This window comes from Kogia breviceps, chromosome 2 (genome assembly GCF_026419965.1).
Source record: "Kogia breviceps isolate mKogBre1 chromosome 2, mKogBre1 haplotype 1, whole genome shotgun sequence".
NCBI lineage: Eukaryota > Metazoa > Chordata > Mammalia > Artiodactyla > Physeteridae > Kogia > Kogia breviceps.
The window spans coordinates 109,373,054-109,391,924 of record NC_081311.1 but is presented as its reverse complement, the minus strand read 5'-3'; the positions used below and the strand labels follow the sequence as shown (position 1 = coordinate 109,391,924).

The 18,871-nt window shown below is 36.7% G+C and overlaps 1 protein-coding gene across 1 annotated transcript in view; it reads right to left on the bottom strand.

The window, feature by feature from the left end:
- Window positions 1-18,871, bottom strand: part of THSD7B (thrombospondin type 1 domain containing 7B) — an 876,032-nt gene that overhangs the window by 202,599 nt on the left and 654,562 nt on the right. Inside the window, exon 15 of the mRNA XM_059052359.2 lies at window positions 3,942-4,117. Within this exon, the coding sequence (XP_058908342.1) occupies window positions 3,942-4,117 (176 nt within the window). The remainder of the gene's footprint in view (window positions 1-3,941; window positions 4,118-18,871) is intronic.

The following is an 18,871-nucleotide window of genomic DNA, read 5'->3' as shown; positions in this document are numbered from 1 at the left end:
TCAGTTGCAAACATAATCAAAACTCTTTGAAAACTGTGTTTAAATAGATGCATTTTAAAAAGTACAGAGAATGAATCTCAGTGTCAGATTCTTATTCCAGCACATGGGACACACAAATGTGCAACATATAAACAACATAGAATTTCCTGGCACTCTCTTGCCTTCAATTGTGTAAAGAACTCATAAAGGGAAATGTTAAGTCCAAAGGAGCTTTAATGTCCCCATATTTAATCTTCTATTAAGCAGAACTCCACAAGAAAAAAGATAGCAAAAAGATACAGTACAAGTGTACTTAAATCCACTCACCACATTATAGACTATAAAAAATTCAAATACATTATGTATTTGATTACACACAGCATAGTCAAGGGTATCAGTCAACTGACCTGATAATTCAAAAAACTATTTAGCAGTTTTCCAACTAAAGCTTTGGGTCAGCTGCATGCTCGAGCTATTTATCATCACAAATCTACTTAGCAGAAAGCCACCAAAGTACTGCTGTCACTTTGGCACTTCTGGAGAAAGAGCTATCATGTTGATAGGTTTTAGTTTAAAAGGGAGGTTTTTTTTTTTTATGAGAGATTATAAATATTGATTTCACAAACAGATTCAGAGCAGTTTATGAGCTTGTGTAGATAATACCAACCTTTTCATTTATATCACTGAGTTAGATTTCAGTGGGGAGGCAAATACCCAGGATTTTTCAGGCAAATAGTGAAAGACTCTTTGGGCAGTAATAATGTGGAGGTTCTTTTGTCTTTCTTCTAGAAGAGCTCATGTTTTTTGACAATTCGAATGACAAATCACAGCTTAAGAGACCAGAGTTCTAAAATATTTTTTCTTTCTATGGAGCTAGCCACACACTCATCCAGAGAGAAGGTTTCTTTTCAGCTAAAGCATCCAAAGAATATAATTTGACAATCCACAGGATGGTGTACCAGGGGCTAGAATGAGTTACAAAAGTAGAAAGACAGCCTTTGCCCTCAGAAAGACCTCATGTTCTAAAGAGAAGTAAAGGAGGAAAATGATTAAGTACCTGCAGGTATACTAACATTTATATAGCATATGCATAATATATATATACACATAAGAAAGTTCTTTCTTTCTTTTTTTTTTTTTTTACAAACAGTATGTTAGTCTCAATATGCCATATACTGAATTTTCCTCATGCACAGGTATTAAAGATATGTACCTCTCTTACTGCTATAATTTGGTTACATTTTTTGTAAGCTCTTACTTATGGGTGAATGGATGAGAGACGATTCATCTGGTTCCAAAACTACAAAATTAAATCTAGACCTAAAAACCAATTGGAAAGGAGACCAATAACCTAAGGACAGTAATAAAAATGAACTTTAAAAAACAGCCTCAGTGGGTGTACCTCTCACTAGATCATATTTCCACCTTAGGGACAAATAGCGAGCTCTTCTGAAGAATTGCCATAAATAATAGAAGTTGAGGAATATTTCCTAAACCATGAAGATTCCTGACAACCCAATTTATATTAAGATGAACTAAGAAAATGTGGATAACTTCAACAATTTCAATATATAACACGCTTACACACACAAAGGGGATTCTACCATGTATAAGAGCAAATACATAATGAAGTCCACAGATAGCTTTCCACAAATATACTTACAGGTAAAAGTGTGCTTTCTTTAGAAAAGGAAGGGCTCTGGGGACAATTTCCTTTAAATTTAGGATTTTTTACAATAGCATTTTTCCTTGACATTCACAGACTTACAAGTGAGATGGAGGGCTTATGATTTACTGTCTTGATCAATTAACTTATGTTAAAATATAAAGTATGGATTGGGGTGAAGTTTTCCAATTCACGTTTAAGCCACATACATTCTAGATACCTGAAACCTCTTTACATCAGAATATATGCTATACTAAATCTGACTTCTGATAATTAAATCCCAGGATTCACTTCTGAGCATCACAGCAAATGTCTTTGGAATGCTACAATTTCCTTCCCGAACTCAAAAGCTAGAAAACAGCTCCTGCGGACAAACCCACCCTTGCTTAGTTTTCACATATGGGATTTATCTAAATTAGTCTTGAACTTGGGCTTACTTTTCAGCATGTACTACTTCTTAAGGTTACAAGTTTTATGTGTCAATTAAGTGATTAGAACAAGTTTTCTTTAAGTCATAACAGGCTTACAAGTACCCTTATCTTACGCATACTCTCAAATTTGATAGACACATTTCCATACCTTTGCCTATACACAGAGAACACAGTTTTAGCATCTGTGCTCCAATGAAGTCCTTTTACTCACTTGATAATTTCCTAGTTCATAAAATTAGCATATTAAAATTCGTGTTTAACGCTAGTGCTATAAAGGCTTAGGTTTCATTGGTGTTGAGGAGAGAGAAGATTTTCATACATTATTTATAACTATAAATGCTTAGTAGTCATTTCCCTTTTTAAAAGACTGGAAAATCCCCTAGGGAAGGTCAAATAGCCTTCATACCTTCATATGAGTATTCATTTGAAAGTTCTTCTCCTGACCATCAACCTGTATTATTCCTTTCTTCATACTGAAGAGGCTTCTCTCCTCAAACTGTCTCTGCTCTGATTATTTCCCTCCTGTTTTCATTAATCATATCCCACTTTTCCCTTCCCCAAACTACTGTACTTGTGAAGTTTTTTTGGCAACCTTTATGTTGATTTTACAATCCTCTGCATCATTTTTTTCCCAGTATGCTTTATATCTGCTTTGAAGGAAGAAACCAAGGTCATCATTTTAACCCACGTAACCTTAAAAAAACAAGACTCGCCTAATACTATGCCCTGTCTTGGAACATAAATATTTTTTGCCAGTATGATAATTTTTCATTTTCAGTGAGTTATGTGTCTTTCATCAAAATTTAGGAAAAAAACAACTAGAGATGTCAGTCTTGAAATGACAAATGGTATGTACATACAAGCAGTACTAGATACTCTATTCAAATTAATTAACAACAGATGCTGTGGATTTCCCTTCCATTAAGCAAACTGTATAGAAAGTCTAATCAAAATGGAGTTAACAGGGCAGAAATGAATACAATAGAATTAGGAATAGAAGCCTGTGTAGCTATTTTCTTAAAAGTTTCAGAGTCATAAAGAATCTACAGACCCATATAAGACACAATTCACCTCTCTAAGAGTAAAGAACTTTTAACAATCATCATCTTGTACTCCACCTATTGAAGGGATTAAAATGTATATATCAGTCCTAATATAATAACAGTATGCAATCATGGGAGAAATTTTAGTTCTTTATTATAATTCTTAATTAAATCTTAGACTCCATTATGTAGGTAAAGTCAACTGAAATACTCTGATCAACTTTGATTGCTTAAGATGGCAATTTTATTAGATATCTACATGGAAGAGTATCCTTTAGGGTTCCATTTATGAAAACAGCTTTGATCATGGGGGAAAAGGTAGAGAAATAGCTCAGAAGAGACATGAAGAGCTGTGGAAACAGTGATAAGATTAGGAACAAAAAAATTAGTATGAAGAGTTAGGTGCTGGAAAATTAGAACACCATTTTTGTAGTATGTGGATGAGACCACTAATTGTATCTATAACCATAAAGTAATTGACATTCTCCCAACATTATGACACACACACACACACACACACACACACACACACCCCTTTCATAATATCATGATTAATCAAATTTCAAGGTAATTTAAAAACCAACTGGATTTAATTTTTGTAAACATTATTATTTCTAATATTACCAAGTCGTTCTCGTCATTGCCTAGAAGTGGGTAAGGCTTCTCTTCCTAATTCTATTAATTTCTACCCTCTTATCCACTCTTCTGAACTTGTAATAACTTTTTGCAAGCTACTTATAACAAGATTAGGACTTCAATTTCAACAGGAAATAATAAAGAAGATACTTTTCAGCTTTGTATTTGTTGCTTCATGCACTTTACCTGATTCTTGAGATCCAATTTGGGACATGGGCGGCCTCCATTGTACGGTTTTTCTTTCAGCCATTTGGATCGAATTCTCACTCCAACACAAGATGAACTGCAAGCCCCCCAACTAGACCAATCACTTAACTTGCAATCAAATGGACAGGGGATGACACATTCTTCTTGAATATAACCTGAAAGAAAAAGATTTAAAAGAATGGAGGAAAGTCTGATTAAAATATACTAATCAAGCTTACTTTCTGTTTCTATTATCACAGATCAGACTGCCTAACAATACTGCTGCAGAGGTTTCAATAAACAGACAAAAGATTTCAGAGACAGATACATGTGATTATTTCTGCATCCCAAATTTGTGCGATCTTTTTCCTTCATAGACAATTCTGGGATTGAGGAAGCAGGGAAAAGTGCACAGCAAGTCCTGCTTTCTGATAAAAAGAAATGAAGAAGAAGAAATGAAGCAGCTCAGGGCTAATGGTGATACCATCTCCCTCCACTGGACCTACAATTCCCTGTCTGGGAATAGAGAGCATAATAGAGTCAATCTTAGTGCCTGTGATCTGCAAGGCTTTCACAAAGGTTCCCTTTTTTAAGTAAAGCAAGCTTATTATTTTTAAAATTGAAGTATAGTTGATTTACATTGTTGTACAGCAAAGTGACTGAGTTATACATATATGTGTGTGTGTATATATATATATATATATATATATATATATATATATTCTTTTTTTAATATTCTTTTTCATTATGGTTTATCTCAGGAGATTGGATACAGTTTCCTGTGCTATACAGTAGGACCTTGTTGTTTATCCATTCTGAATGTAATAGTTTTCATCTACCAACTGTAAACTCCCTCTCCCCCACCTCTTGGCAACCACAAGTCTGATCTCTAGGTCTGTGAGTCTGTTTCTGTATTGTAGATAGGTTAATTTGTGCCATATTTTAGATTCCACATATAAGTGATACCATATGGTATTTGTCTTTCTCTGTCTGAGCTACTTCACTTAGTATGAAAATCTCTAGTTGCATCCATGTTGCTGCAAATGGCATTATTTCATTCTTTTTTATGGTTGAGTTGTATTCTATTATATGTATGTACCACATCTTCTTTATCCATTCATCTGTTGATGGACGTTTAGGTTGTTTCCATGTCTTGGCTATTGTAAATAGTGCAGCAATGAACATTGGGGTGCACGTATCTTTTCGAAGTATGGATTTCTCCATATATATGCCCAGGAGTAGGATTGCTGGATCATACGGTAGTTCTATATTTAGTTTTCTGAGGAGCCTCCATACTGTTTTCCATAGTGACTGCACCAACGTACATTCCCACCAACAGTGTAGGAGGTTTTCCTTTTCTCCACACCCTCTCTAGCATTTGTTACTTGTAGACTTTTTAATGATGGTCGTTCTGACCAGTGTGAAGTGGTACCTCATTATAGTTTTGATTTGCATTTCTCTAATCTTTAGTGATGTTGAGCATATTTTTATGTGCCTACTGGCCATCTGTATGGCTTCTTTGGATATCACAAAGAAAGATCTTGATTTTCACTTCTGTGTAGTGTGACTTAGAGGTGGGAGGAGGACAAAGAGTGGACCACAGAGTAGGAAGAGCAGGATATTATCGAAAGAAAAAAGAGGAATAGTGAAAGGTTGTATATGAGATATTGGACTGGAATCAAGAGGTGTGGGTTGAAATACAGGCGCAGATGTTCTGACTTTACCAGCTGTTGCTTCTGTCCTCAGCCCACCTCTTGCTACAGTCTTTCTCTGGATGATTAACTGTCACCTCCACCGATCACTACCAAACATGTATTTCCAATTCCCATCTCTTTACTGATTTCTATGCCACCTACTGATCCACTCTAATTGGGTGCCCAAATACCCCCAAATTCAACATGTCTAAAACTGAGGCCACCAGTTTCCTCCTAAAACATTCTAATTCTCTTATATTCCTCACCTTAATTAACTGCAACATATCTGACTCCTGTATGCTGGTGTATATGCGTGTATAATCTCTTCCCTTTGAGTTTGGGCAAGACCTGTGAATATGATAGGATGTCAGCCCCATGATTAGGTTATGGTATGTGGCAAAGGGGAAGGGAATGCACAGATACTATTAACATACCAAATCATTGATTGTGAGTTAATTAAAAGGGAGATGACCCTGGCTGGGCCTGAATTAATCAGGTAAAACCCTTAAAAGAGTGACTGGGCCCTCTTTGTGGAGAAGGAAACTCTCCTGCTGGCCTTGAAGAAGCAAACAGCCATGCCAGAAAATGCCTATGGTGTGGCCACAGGGTAGGGGACTGCAAGCAGCCTCTAGGGCCTGAGGGCAGCCCTTGGCTGTTAGCTAGTAAGAAAACAGGGGTCTCAGCCTTATAGGTGCATGGAGAGGAATTCTGCCAACAATTCCAAGGGAGATTGGAAGAGGAGCTTTCCCCAGTCACACCTCTGCTGACACTTGACTCTTGGTCCACATCTTGGTTATAGCCTGGTGAGACTCTTAAGCAGAGAATTTAGAGAGGCCATGGCTGTACCCTTGACTCATGGAAACAGTGAGATAATAAATGTTTTGAATGGCTAGGTCGACAGTAATTTGTTATGCAGCAATTTAAAACTAGCAAATTATCCAAAATGAAAAAAATCTCACAGCTATCTTAGACCAGCCTTCATCATTTTACACATATATTAATAGGTGTAATAAGCTCTTATGCTGAAGCATCACAACTATGTCCCCTACTCTATAATTCTTTTGCTCGTCTCTGGTTCAGGATCATACTCTTTCTGGCCCAGAATACCGAAATATTCTCTCCACTAGTCTCCCTTTCTCCTAATCATTCTCTTTTGGTATTGGTTTGTCATTCTGAGGAAAAAGTTACTTTTCTAAAATACATAATAATTTACACTATCCCTTTCAAACCCTTTGCTGATTCTCCACTGCCTTGAAAATAAAGTGACAACCACTTTGCAAAAACTGTAAGATTCTTTAGAAGAGGCTCTAAACAAGGGTTTTCAACTTTGGCTGTAAAATATGTTCCCATTGCTCAGGATATACTATGGACTAATTCAACCAAATCTCAGAGGATGGGACCTAGGCAATGGTAGTTTTCAGAGATCCCCAGAGAATTCTAATGTGTGATCAAGTCCAAGAACCACCTCCCTAACGTGTTTACCTCCTGCCCTTCCCCCTCCTATATCTTGAAATCTTTGCACGTAGACTACTTCATCTTCTACAATCATATTTATGCCTTTCCTCATGAAAAACTCTGCCCTTTCTCTATCCAGTTTAGCCTTCATTACTACAATTACTCGCTTGCCAGGAAAGTAGACCATCTAGCCCCATTGCCCCTTCTGCCATGCTGGTCTGGCAAAACTTCAGATCTAGATTGGTCCAGCTGTTTTCCTACTCTGTTCTGAATGCTGGACATCAAGTGGAGACTAAGGCACTGCTAATGCCACACACTGCCTGGTGATTCTTCTGAGTTTTCTTCTCACTCCCATTCCACATCACAGCTTTCTCAAACCTTCTCTATCTATCTTCAAACTTTTGAGATCTCAACTCTTCTTTGCCAGAAAAAAATAGAGAGAAATGAATAAGAACTCCTTCAATTTCCTATGAATATATCTGTATGAATTTCCATATTCTTCTCTACCTTCATATCATGATGAAAAAGGCACTCATTTTCTTATAGAAGGCCCATTTTCACTACTTGCTATCTCTCCAAGCTCTCTCACTCTCTCTCATTTTATAGTTATATTTCCCTTACATTAATAGTAGAATGACTTTACAGTATCTAAATAATACTCATTGATACGAGAGAGTACATCAAACACCTAAGTCATCAGGAAGGATCTTTCTAAGGTTGAAAAAAAAAAGGTCTACTTGAGATTGCTAAAATTCTCTATTGTTTACCATAGTTACAATTCTACAGTCCTTTCTAAGGAGTTTTGATGGTTAATTCAGTATTAGGTATATAATAAATGCTAACTATAGGATTAAATATAGGCCACAGGCATTACTTAGTTTTACAGAGAAACTGAGTCACAAAATGATTCCATTTGCTACTGAATGAAAACAGCAGGACTAGTAATTAAGCAGAATTAACTCTCATGGTATAAATGCTTCAAATATGAAATTTCAGAAGACTTCATATAAATAACTTGTAAATATCTGAGTGCCTATTTAGATCCTATTTTAAAGTAGATTTTGAATCAGATGGCCTTTTAATTTAGGGAGATGTTAAATCATTTTCATATATACTTGCATACCGATGGATTTTAATTAGAGAGCCTCTTAGCAATACTGGTTTTCTTTTTATTCCCTATGATAAGACATAAACCCAGAGGATCTCTATGAAAGTCAAGGTCATAAATTCAGTGAGTATAAAATAATTCTGAAATTCAACAGGTCTAAGCAACAGTGACATTTATTTTTCAGAAAAGTTATTTTCACGCTAAAGTATACCCCAAAGGAAAGCCCATAGTGAGAATCATCAATAACTGCATATTCTTATACCTATCTCATAATGGAAAGATCAGTTCTACGCACGTACTTAATACTTACAACTGTTGGAAGCAGAGTACGACTAAATGTGACTACCTACAAGGTTAACCTCCCATCAGAGAATTCCAATTCCTGACTATGGAAACTTCACTAATGTTTTAAAAGCTCATTTACATAAAATATACCACAGACTAGCTGAACTGGCAACATTCAGAAATCTAAATCTAGTTGCAATGAAAGAAGCAATTTTCCTAACTGAAAATATTTGATGCTATAATTTAGATGCAGAATACACTGCTTGGACCGACATATTACTTAGCCTGGGGATGCTTTCATGTTCTATTTTAGTTATCTGTATTCATATGAAATTCAGTAGGAAGTAGTCATTACAGAATTATCAATAAAGAATGCATCCAACATAGTGATTCTGTAAGCCAAATACTGTACATAGTAGGTGTTCAAAAAGGATCTGTTGATATTATAGATGAAGATGAACTGAATAGAATCCATTAATAGAGTCTCTGTGTTACAACTGGAGGAATTTATTGAACAACTTACACCCAATAGGGCTGAAGCCCAGGAACCTGGCTTCAGTCTATATAACTAAGTCCCAAATATTGTTCTTTAGGTTGGTCCAACAGACGTAGGTGAAAACACTGCTCTCTTAACACAGTGGTCTCATTGATAAAACCACTTCCCAGGATATTACCTGCTGTGCAATTTTTTTTCTCTGGCGTTCAAGTACTAACATCTCCCCTGCTCCCCTGTTCCTCCCCCTGCCCCCGTAAGATCTTGTTTTGGAAGACGTGAAAGGAAATACTGATGACATTAAGCCTGAGGAAATAACCTAGGTTAACTTACTTATATTTTCCTACTGTGTGAAGTAATGGCAAACAACCTCCTAGACAGTGAAAGTTCTATTTACTGACACTTTGCTGAAAAAATGGAAACATACTACCAAAAATAAAATCAGGAAAAGATAAAGAAAATGCTGATCACCTCCTTCCCTAGTTCAAAGTGAAGACCTGGGAGAAATTTGTAAGTTAAAATGATATCGTGTCTTCATTTGTCAATATTTAAAGATTTATTATTTTAATTTATACATTTTAGTTCTACTCTTTATCTAGTAACATGTACTATACTTAAAAGTATCCGATGACTTAAGTCAGAGTGATTTAAAGTAGATATCCTTTAGGAGAGGTGGGGAAAGTATGGGGGGCAGATGTTTTGATATTGTCACGAGAAAGAATTTGAGAAATTAGACCAATACTTTGCCATTGTTCTCAAGGGAAACACTAACTGTTAAACATTTATTTAACATCTCAATCCATTAGTGTGTGGCTATGTAGTGAAAACTCAATAAGGTGCCAGCTTGCTTTGGTGAATTTATATTTTGGCCTGAGAATACCGCTTATGAACAGCAGTTACATTCTTTCAAAGATACAGTCTTTCAAAAATGGGTCCAACCTTGTTTAGGCTTCTGTGGAGGCTGAGAGGGGAGAGCTAGAAAGCACCTTAGTTATCATTATCTCTTCCTTTAAAATGTTTTGTTAATTAAAAGAATATTTTTGAAAATACTCCCTACTCATAGAAAAATACCTTTACTACATATATAAGAACACATCAGCAAAGACTCTCTAATATTAACCATTATAAAATGATGGTTATGGTATTGCAGATAACAAAATACCTTATTTGGGACCCACAACCTAATCAGATATGTGAATACAGCTGAATGAGAAGTTACACAAAGTTCAGATAGTCACATTAAGGAGAAAGTTTTCCTGGATTCCTTAAAACTCAAATATTTCACAGCATAATTATGTGTTAAATGGTATTACATCTACCAGAAAAAATCATCTAAGTGTCAACCGTTTTTCTTAATTAACAATATAATTTACTGGTGAACTTTTAGATGATGAGCTATTCAAAGTCATCAAGGCCAAAAGCTTCATTTTATAGACTGGTCAGAATTATAAAGGGATCTTGAATCCAGACTTGAAGGAGATACACAGCTCACTATCAAGTAGAAAAAAATCATTATTATGATCTCAGAATGTTCTCTTTAGTGCTGGAGTGACAAAGTAGATAATCAACCCTGGCCTTAAAGAAATTCATATTTTGCTAGAGAGCAGTCTTATAAATAAGAAAAAAAAATGGTATATAATAAATGACTTAAATTAAATGATACAAATAATATATACAAATTACACAACAATCTGAGGTAACAAATGGATTCTGGCTTCAATTTTCTAAGTATTTCATGTGAAAATATTTATTGGCAAATTTTTGCAGTAGACACAGGCTTTTGACTAATTGCTCAACCTGGTTCACTTGCTCTAACTAAATGTATCAGTGTCAATTTAATCAATCAACCAAATAATATAAAGAACTGATCTTTTAAATTGAATTGTCCAGGCAATTTAATCAAGAAGGTATCTGCAGCTGTTCATATAGACAGAGTTTCAGCATTTACAGCCTCGTGTCTGGTTCCTCCAGGCAGACAAAAGAGATATTTTGCTCTTAGAAGATATTAAGGATGTTAGGGACAAATGGGATGCTAGACACAGAATCATTTGAACCGTTCCATTAGGACAGTATGTATCAGTTTTTAGCATTACTGCAAATAAATGCTGTTAAAATTAAAGTGACTGAACACTTTAACCACATAATAAACTTGGCATTTGAAACACTACAAAGATACAGATTGTTGACAACACAATATTACTGGGTAATTTGTAGAACTGTGGCTGCAAGAGCCTGTATTAAGTCCTCTCATGATATCTCCTTGCCCTGAGAAAATCTTGACTTAAATTACACCAGACATTCTATACTTTATATTTCCTTCCAAGGTTCTGAAAGCTGATCTCAGAGCATGTCTGAGTCAGTGCTATTCTCCTCACGTTGTCAGTGCTGTTCTCCAAATATTTTAGGTTTTGCTTCTGAACACTTGGTATGACTACACTTCCCTGCCCCTGGAAATTAGGTGTGATCTTCCTACTTGCTTTAACCAATGAAATGTGAGCAGAAGTGAAGTGTGTCACTTCTAGGTGGCAGCTTTAAGAGCCCGAATGTAATTTGTCCCCCCCTCCACTTTCTTTCTCTGTACCACAGGGTCCAAAAATGTTGCAGATAGTGGCTGCCCCATCCTGGAGTGAAGAAGAAACCCAGCCAACGCAGGATGGACATGGATACTGAATGATCTTGGAGGCTTTCAACAGCTAAGATTTTGGAGTTGTTTGTTGCATTTGTTCTGATACTACAACCTATCTTATCCTAATGCATCAACCTTGGCGTAGGAAAGTGTATCTTCAGAAGACAAAGTAAAAAGCCGCATGGAACAAATATTTAGAGTACTTTGAGAATCTATATATAATGTCCTGAGAAAACAAGATTAAGCTATGTAAGCAGTTAGCACTGTCTGAATGGCAGCACTATCCAATGAGAATGTGACTTTGCAAAAGCTGAACCTATAGATATATATTTCAGGAAAATGTATACTTTATTAAAAAAAACTAGCGATATGAATTATAAAACAAGGTCTGACCTTATGTGATCTGAAATAAAATATTAAACCTCAATTGTTCAGTTTACTCATGTGAAAATAAAAATGTATAATACGTGTCCTTTTTAACTCCCTTTAATACTGTAAGGTCAAAAATTATAATAAGTAGGAGTTTGTGGAAAAATTTACAATACAAGTGGCATACTAATATTTTACCACTACTAAAAGCTATATAGCAAGGTAAAAAAGCTTTTTCTTAGTCTGTTTTTCATGCTAGTGATTGATAGAAAATATAATTCCATAAAGATGCTTAAGCAGAAAAAATATAGGGTAATAATTTTCAAATTTGGGTACCATTTCTCATTCCAGATTATTTCCATGAGAATTAAAGGCTAGGATAACATTGACAAAATGAGTGATTCTACATTGGATCAGTAAATCAGTTGTGTTTTGAGTCCATCTCTGTCTTTCCAAGTCTGCTGACACCAGCCAAGGCCAGATGCTCATTATCTTTCACCTGGACTATTATAATAATGGTCCCTTAACTGGACTCCAGGTCTCCAGTCTCTTCTAATCCATTCCATGTCTGATCAGCTCCCATATTAATGGTCCAAAAGTACAACTCTAAATAGATCATGGCCTAACTGAAAATAAATAATCTCTAAAGCATGGCAGAATTATGATAAAATGATAGACATGCAGAAGGCAATCTAGGCAGAAGAGATCCTACAAATTAAATTAAGAAGATGAGTGTGAACCCCTAGTGTTCACAAGTCAACAGAGGAATCTTCTGTACAGGAACTGAGGTTGGGGAGAAGTAAAAAATTGGCTGTCGGGTGGAACCACTTTGGGAGGTCATGCTGGAGGGCTTAGAAAGTTAAGAATTCTCATCATTAATTCAGGTGTTCTATTGGACTGAAGAAAAGACAGCATGAGAACAGGGCACCTTCTCAAGAGATGACTGGAAAATTCACATGTAAAGTAACAAATGGCTAAGCCTTAGGCTAAAAGACCACTAAGTGTAATTATATATATATATAATTTATAAATATATATAAATATAAAACATATAAATATTATATATATTAAATGTAATAATATTATATATTGTTAAAGAACATAATGAAACATGATAGAATATTACTTATAATTAACTAGCTCTGACATGTACGCATGGCTAATATACTGTCTAAATAAAATGGACTATTCAAAATGACCAATGAACCGGCTCTTTAAATAGCAGCTTCATTTCCTATTAAGACAGGTTTAATATAACTAATTCTAACAACCAGCAATGGCCAGTTTATGAGTAGATAGATACTTCTAAGTATCCCATGGGATTCAGAAATATATGCACTTAGAAGAAAAGTGTTTGCCCTTTTGCTCCATTTCAAAGGTCCCTAGAGGAAGCTCTGACCTGAATCCAGATATTATATTGGAATAAAATAGATTTATCATCTACCTGCTTATTTACTTTCTTGTTTATATATTTCCTTTGAGACCAAAAGTTCAAAATTGGGGGATTTCATAAGAAAATAAAGATTTCTGGCTTCTCTTGAAAAGTGGAGGATCTGTGAACACTGGGTCCTCATTCTAGCCTGTCAACCATTTGGCTAGAACCAAGTAGTCAGGCCTCTTCAGATAAAATATGCCTTTGCCGTCCACTGCAGTCTCTTAGATGATCATTTAAATGTCTAAACTAAGTATTTCTCCCCCAACCAAAGCAAAGCAAAAGCCCAATTCATAATTCCAATATAAAGCGAGGCCTCTTGTATTGTAGGAAAAGGTGGAAGATACAGGGACCTGCCAGTCAGGGCTCCCCCTACTCATTCCATGAAGGGAGCCAGGAGGAGTCTATCTAGAAAGCTCCACCTTAGAAGACTCCCATGCAAGAGACAGGTCCTGGAGTTTAAGCTTCATTGTGTGGATTGAGTTCTATTGCCATCAGTACCCTGAATATTACGAACACCAGCATTTAAACATAATTCCTAAAGGTGGCAACAAGAGACATCAAAAATACCTACAACAGCGAGAATACCTAGACAGAGGTAGATGAAGGCAACCTCCATTCAGAGACAAGCTCCTCCAAGCCCTGGAGCACAGAACAAAGCTCATCAAGTGATAAGGTGTGCATGGAACAAACTGCAGGATGAAACTCCAATTATTATTTTTTTTTAATATTAAAATCTTGTCTTCTGGGTCAGTACATTAGTCCTTATACCTTACATTTTTATGTAGAACCCATATTCTGTTTTTTAACTTTTTATTTTATATTGGAGTATAGTTGATTAACAATGTTGTGTTAGCTTCAGGTGTACAGCAAAGTGATTCAGTTTTATTTATTTATTTATATTTTATTTTTTTGGCCACACCATGCAGCATGAGGGATCTTAGTTTTCTGACCAGGGATTGAACCCATGCCCCCTGCACTGGGAGCACAGAGTCTTAACCACTGAACCACCAGGGAAGTCCCCAAACTCCAATTATTTTTTATTTGCTGGAATGTCGGGTCATCCAGACAATAATTTGCATTCATGAACAACGAAATAAATTGTTACTATAAATTCTGAATTATGGATTACATGACCAAGCAAATTTACCTCCAAAAGTTTGCTTTCACCAAAGAACTGTATCTTTCACTGAGCTAATGCAGAAATCAATGTACTGGAATGAATTCACAGCACATTAACTCCTTGCAAGTTACTGTAAAAACCTTTGAAATTTCACCAAGGTGTAAAATTAAATAGGACTCCCAGCCTTGATTTATACTGCATGCTGCTGATAACGGTGAATTTGTTTCACTTACCAATAAATTTGTTTCCTAATGGATTGTGCATCAGCCAACCCAGAGATTTACATTTAGGCTTCTCTTGTCTTCTGTAGACAAACGGATAACTTATGATTTTATTTAATTATATTTAATGATATAACTGCTAAATGAACAAAAGAAGAGGCAGGGGAGGGGGAGATGTTTAATTTTAATTAATTTTCTGAAATTGAATAGTCAACAATCTTCTAGCTAAAGTAATCATGTCAAGGAACTGTGGAAAATTCCAATTCACAAAGAGAGAGGGCTTTTTAAATCAGGAAAAAGTCTCAAGAGCGACCAGAAGTATCTCTCGGACGAGAGAACAAAAAGCGACAGAAGAAGAGAGTTTATTCATTTCCTGGGGCTGTCATAATAAATGGTCACAAACTTGGTGGCTTAAAACAGCAAAAAGTATTCTCTCATAGTTCTGGAGGTTGGAAGTATGAAATTAAGGTATTGGTAGGGCTGTGTTCCCTTCGAAGTCTATGGGAGAAAATCCTTCCTTGTCCTTCCAGTTTCTGGTGGCTCCTGACATTCCTTGGCTTGGGGGAGCACACCTCCAACTGCTGCCTTCTCTTCACAAGGCTGTCTTCCCTGTGTGGCTCTGTGTCTCAAATCTCCCTCTCCTTTCTCTTAAAAGGACACCAATCATTGGATTTAGAGCCCACCCTAAATACAGGAGGATCTCATCCTAAATTCCCTAACTTAATTATATCTGCAAACACCTTATTTGAAAATAGAGTCACATTCACAGGTACTGGAGGACTAACACATCTTTTGAGGACAAAATTCAATCTACTAGAGAGAGGAATGAAGATTATGATAAGGAAGATGATATAACATATAGATGAGAATTTGACCTTTGATATCATGCCTTCCTAGGCTCATACCCCATTTTAGCAAGAGCTACCTAAATCCTCTAAGCTTCACTTTCATCATCTATAACAAAGATTGGCCAACTGTGGCTTTCGGGTCAAATCCAAATTGCCTCTTTTTTTTTTTTTTTTTTTTTTTTTTTTGCGGTATGCGGGCCTCTCACTGTTGTGGCCTCTCCCGTTGCGGAGCACAGGCTCCGGACATGCAGGCTCAGCGGCCATGGCTCACGGGCTTAGTTGCTCCGCGGCACGTGGGATCTTCCCGAACCAGGGCACGAACCCATGTCTCCTGCATTGGCAGGCGGATTCTCAACCACTGCGCCACCAGGGAGGCCCAAATTGCCTCTTTTTGTAAATACAGTTTTGTTGGAATAACGTCGTAGTCTTTTGTTTAAGCGTTGTCTATGGCGACTTTTCCACTGAAACAGCACAGGTGACTAGCTGTGACAGAGACAGTATGACCCACAAAGTTGAAAACATTTATCATCTGGACCTTCATAAAAATGTTTGCAACCTCTGATTTATAAAATGGTAATAGTAGTAGTACCCGCTGCATAAGATTATTATGAGGATCAAATGAGAGCACCAAACAGTGCTGACCATACAGCAAGCACTCAGTTTCTATAAGATAGGAGCAGTGCCATGGTGGATAACAGCATGGGCTTAAAAAATGAGAAAGAATTAATTTCAAAATCAACCAGGACACTTACTATTAGTGGTTTTAATTTGCAGCTGTCACTGAACCCCTTCAAGCCTCAACTTTTTCATCTGCAAAATGGTGGTAATTATTACACCTACTTCAGAGAATTACTTTGTGCATTAGAGGGTCTGGAACAAGGGGTTAACCATTGCTGCTGCTATTCTTATTTGCAAAGAAAAGGTATAACATCATCTTCAGTGCATCAAATGGGGATAGGCGGTAGGAAGATAGTCCCAGCTTGAGAAATCCCCTATAGGAGAAGATCCAACATCTTGAGTCTTTGCAAGAATGCTGCTTTCACATCAAGACCCAGACCTCTATTGCATAGAGGGATGGGGAGAGTGCGCATGTGAATTTTTGTCCATTTGTTGATCAAATAAATAGAATAGGTAATGATTATCTTTTTGTACATGTCAATAGTCCCATGCTAATTATAATAGGCTTATTTAAAATACTGAACAGAGCTTGAAGGCCACTAGAGACTGAGGCAATGTTACCAAGACTCTAAGAAAAACACATTGAACTCATTACAATCCCCAGTCCTAACTAATCATGTTCCTCCTTCTGAGTTCCCCATTCTACTCCTATGTTAAAGTCCTACCTCTTTTTTTTTTTTTTTTTGGTTTTTTTTTTTTTTTTTTTTTTTTTTTTTTGCATTACGTGGGCCTCTCATTGTTGCGGCCTCTCCCGTTGCAGAGCACAGGCTCTGGACGCGCAGGCTCAGCGGCCATGGCTCACGGGCCCAGCCGCTCCACGGCATGTGGGATTTTCCCGGACCGGGGCACGAACCCGTGTCCCCTGCATCGGCAGGCGGACTCTCAACCACTGCACCACCAGGGAAACCCAGTCCTACCTCTTGAAATGACTTAGAGAGACTTCCATAAACTGTTGCTTCCATGTCTCTGCATTATGAAACTCTGTACATTTACAATGTTCAACATGTGGTAATAATTTCAAAAAGTAGAGATATACAGGGCTTCCCTGGTGGCGCAGTGGTTGAGAGCCCACCTGCCGATGCAGGGGACGCGGGTTCGTGCCCCGGTCCGGGAAGATCCCACGTGCTGCGGAGCGGCTGGGCCCATGAGCCATGGCTGCTGAGCCTGCGCGTCCGGAGCATGTGCTCCTCAACGTGAGAGGCCACAACAGTGAGAGGCCCACGTACCACACACACACAAAAAAAGTAGAGATATAATTCAGGAAACATGGAAAACAGCTTCTTTTGTTTTATTTCATGCTCTACACAACCATCTTAGCTTTATATGGATGTCTTTACAATCATCATCATATAAACAGAGACTATGGCTGTGTATCTTTAGAATATAACTCTGGTCCAGGAAAGTGCTGAATTATTCCATCTGGAGTTAAAATGCACTGCACTCATCCTTCTAATGCCCCCAAAGATGATTCAGAAAATGAGATGAGATAAAATCCTCAAGTCTTATCATTTAAGAGAATTGAGATAGTACCAGTTAAGGTATTTTAAGGTGTGAAGTTTCATTTTGGAGCTGTTGGAAATAATCAGGTGAAACCAACCTATACCTAGATTAAGCAAAACTTCAGGGACACAATATACAGACCACACACCTAAAAATTTGGCTCTAGCTCTGATTTCATATATGAGACTCAAAATCTGAGGGTTGTCAACAGTACAATTCTAAATGTAGAGATACAGAAATGGAAAGCAAAGAGAAGAAAGAGTTGGAGGAAGAAAACATTCTTAGATTTCAAACGCTCTCAACCATTATCATTTTGGTATATTTCTCCTTATTTTGTTAATTTTCTCATTTTGTTTTTCTGGTAAATTATACTATCTTACTAGCTACCTAATGATCATATTGTAGTGCAGGTGCCATAATAGGGCTGTTCACATCATTAGTTGATTGGCTAAGACTGGAATGAAGCATGGATAATTTATCACTATTGGAAAAGAAATATAAAATGATAAACATGTGTAAAAGATAGAATACTACACAGTGCCTGCAAAAGAATAAATAAATCTACATACAGAAGAATGAACAGAGGTAGTGAATATACTAATTGAGAGAAACACTCTGGAACCATATTGCCTGGATGAGAAAACAGCTCTGACATTCCTAGTTGAGCAAGCTTATAGAAGCTCCTTTACCTCTCTACTCCTTGATGTCCTTATCTGTAACACAGTAATAAAACGAATATCTAATTTAGACTGTTGATATAAGAATAAAAAGAGTTAACAGAGATCATTTAGAGACAGGTACAGCCTATTGTAAGTGTTCAATAAATGTTAGCTATAATTATTTATCAGGGAAAAACCAAAGAAATAAAATAGCACTACCCTGTGATTCAGCAATCCCACTACCAGCTATATATTCAAAGGAAATTAAATCAATGTTTCAAAGAGCTATCTATACTCCCATGTTCACTGCCACATAATTCACAGTAGCTGAGATACGGAAACAATCTAACTGTCTGTCCATGGATGAATAGATAAAGAAAATGTGGTATATACATACAATGAAACATCACTCAGCCTTATGAAGGAAATCCTGCCATTC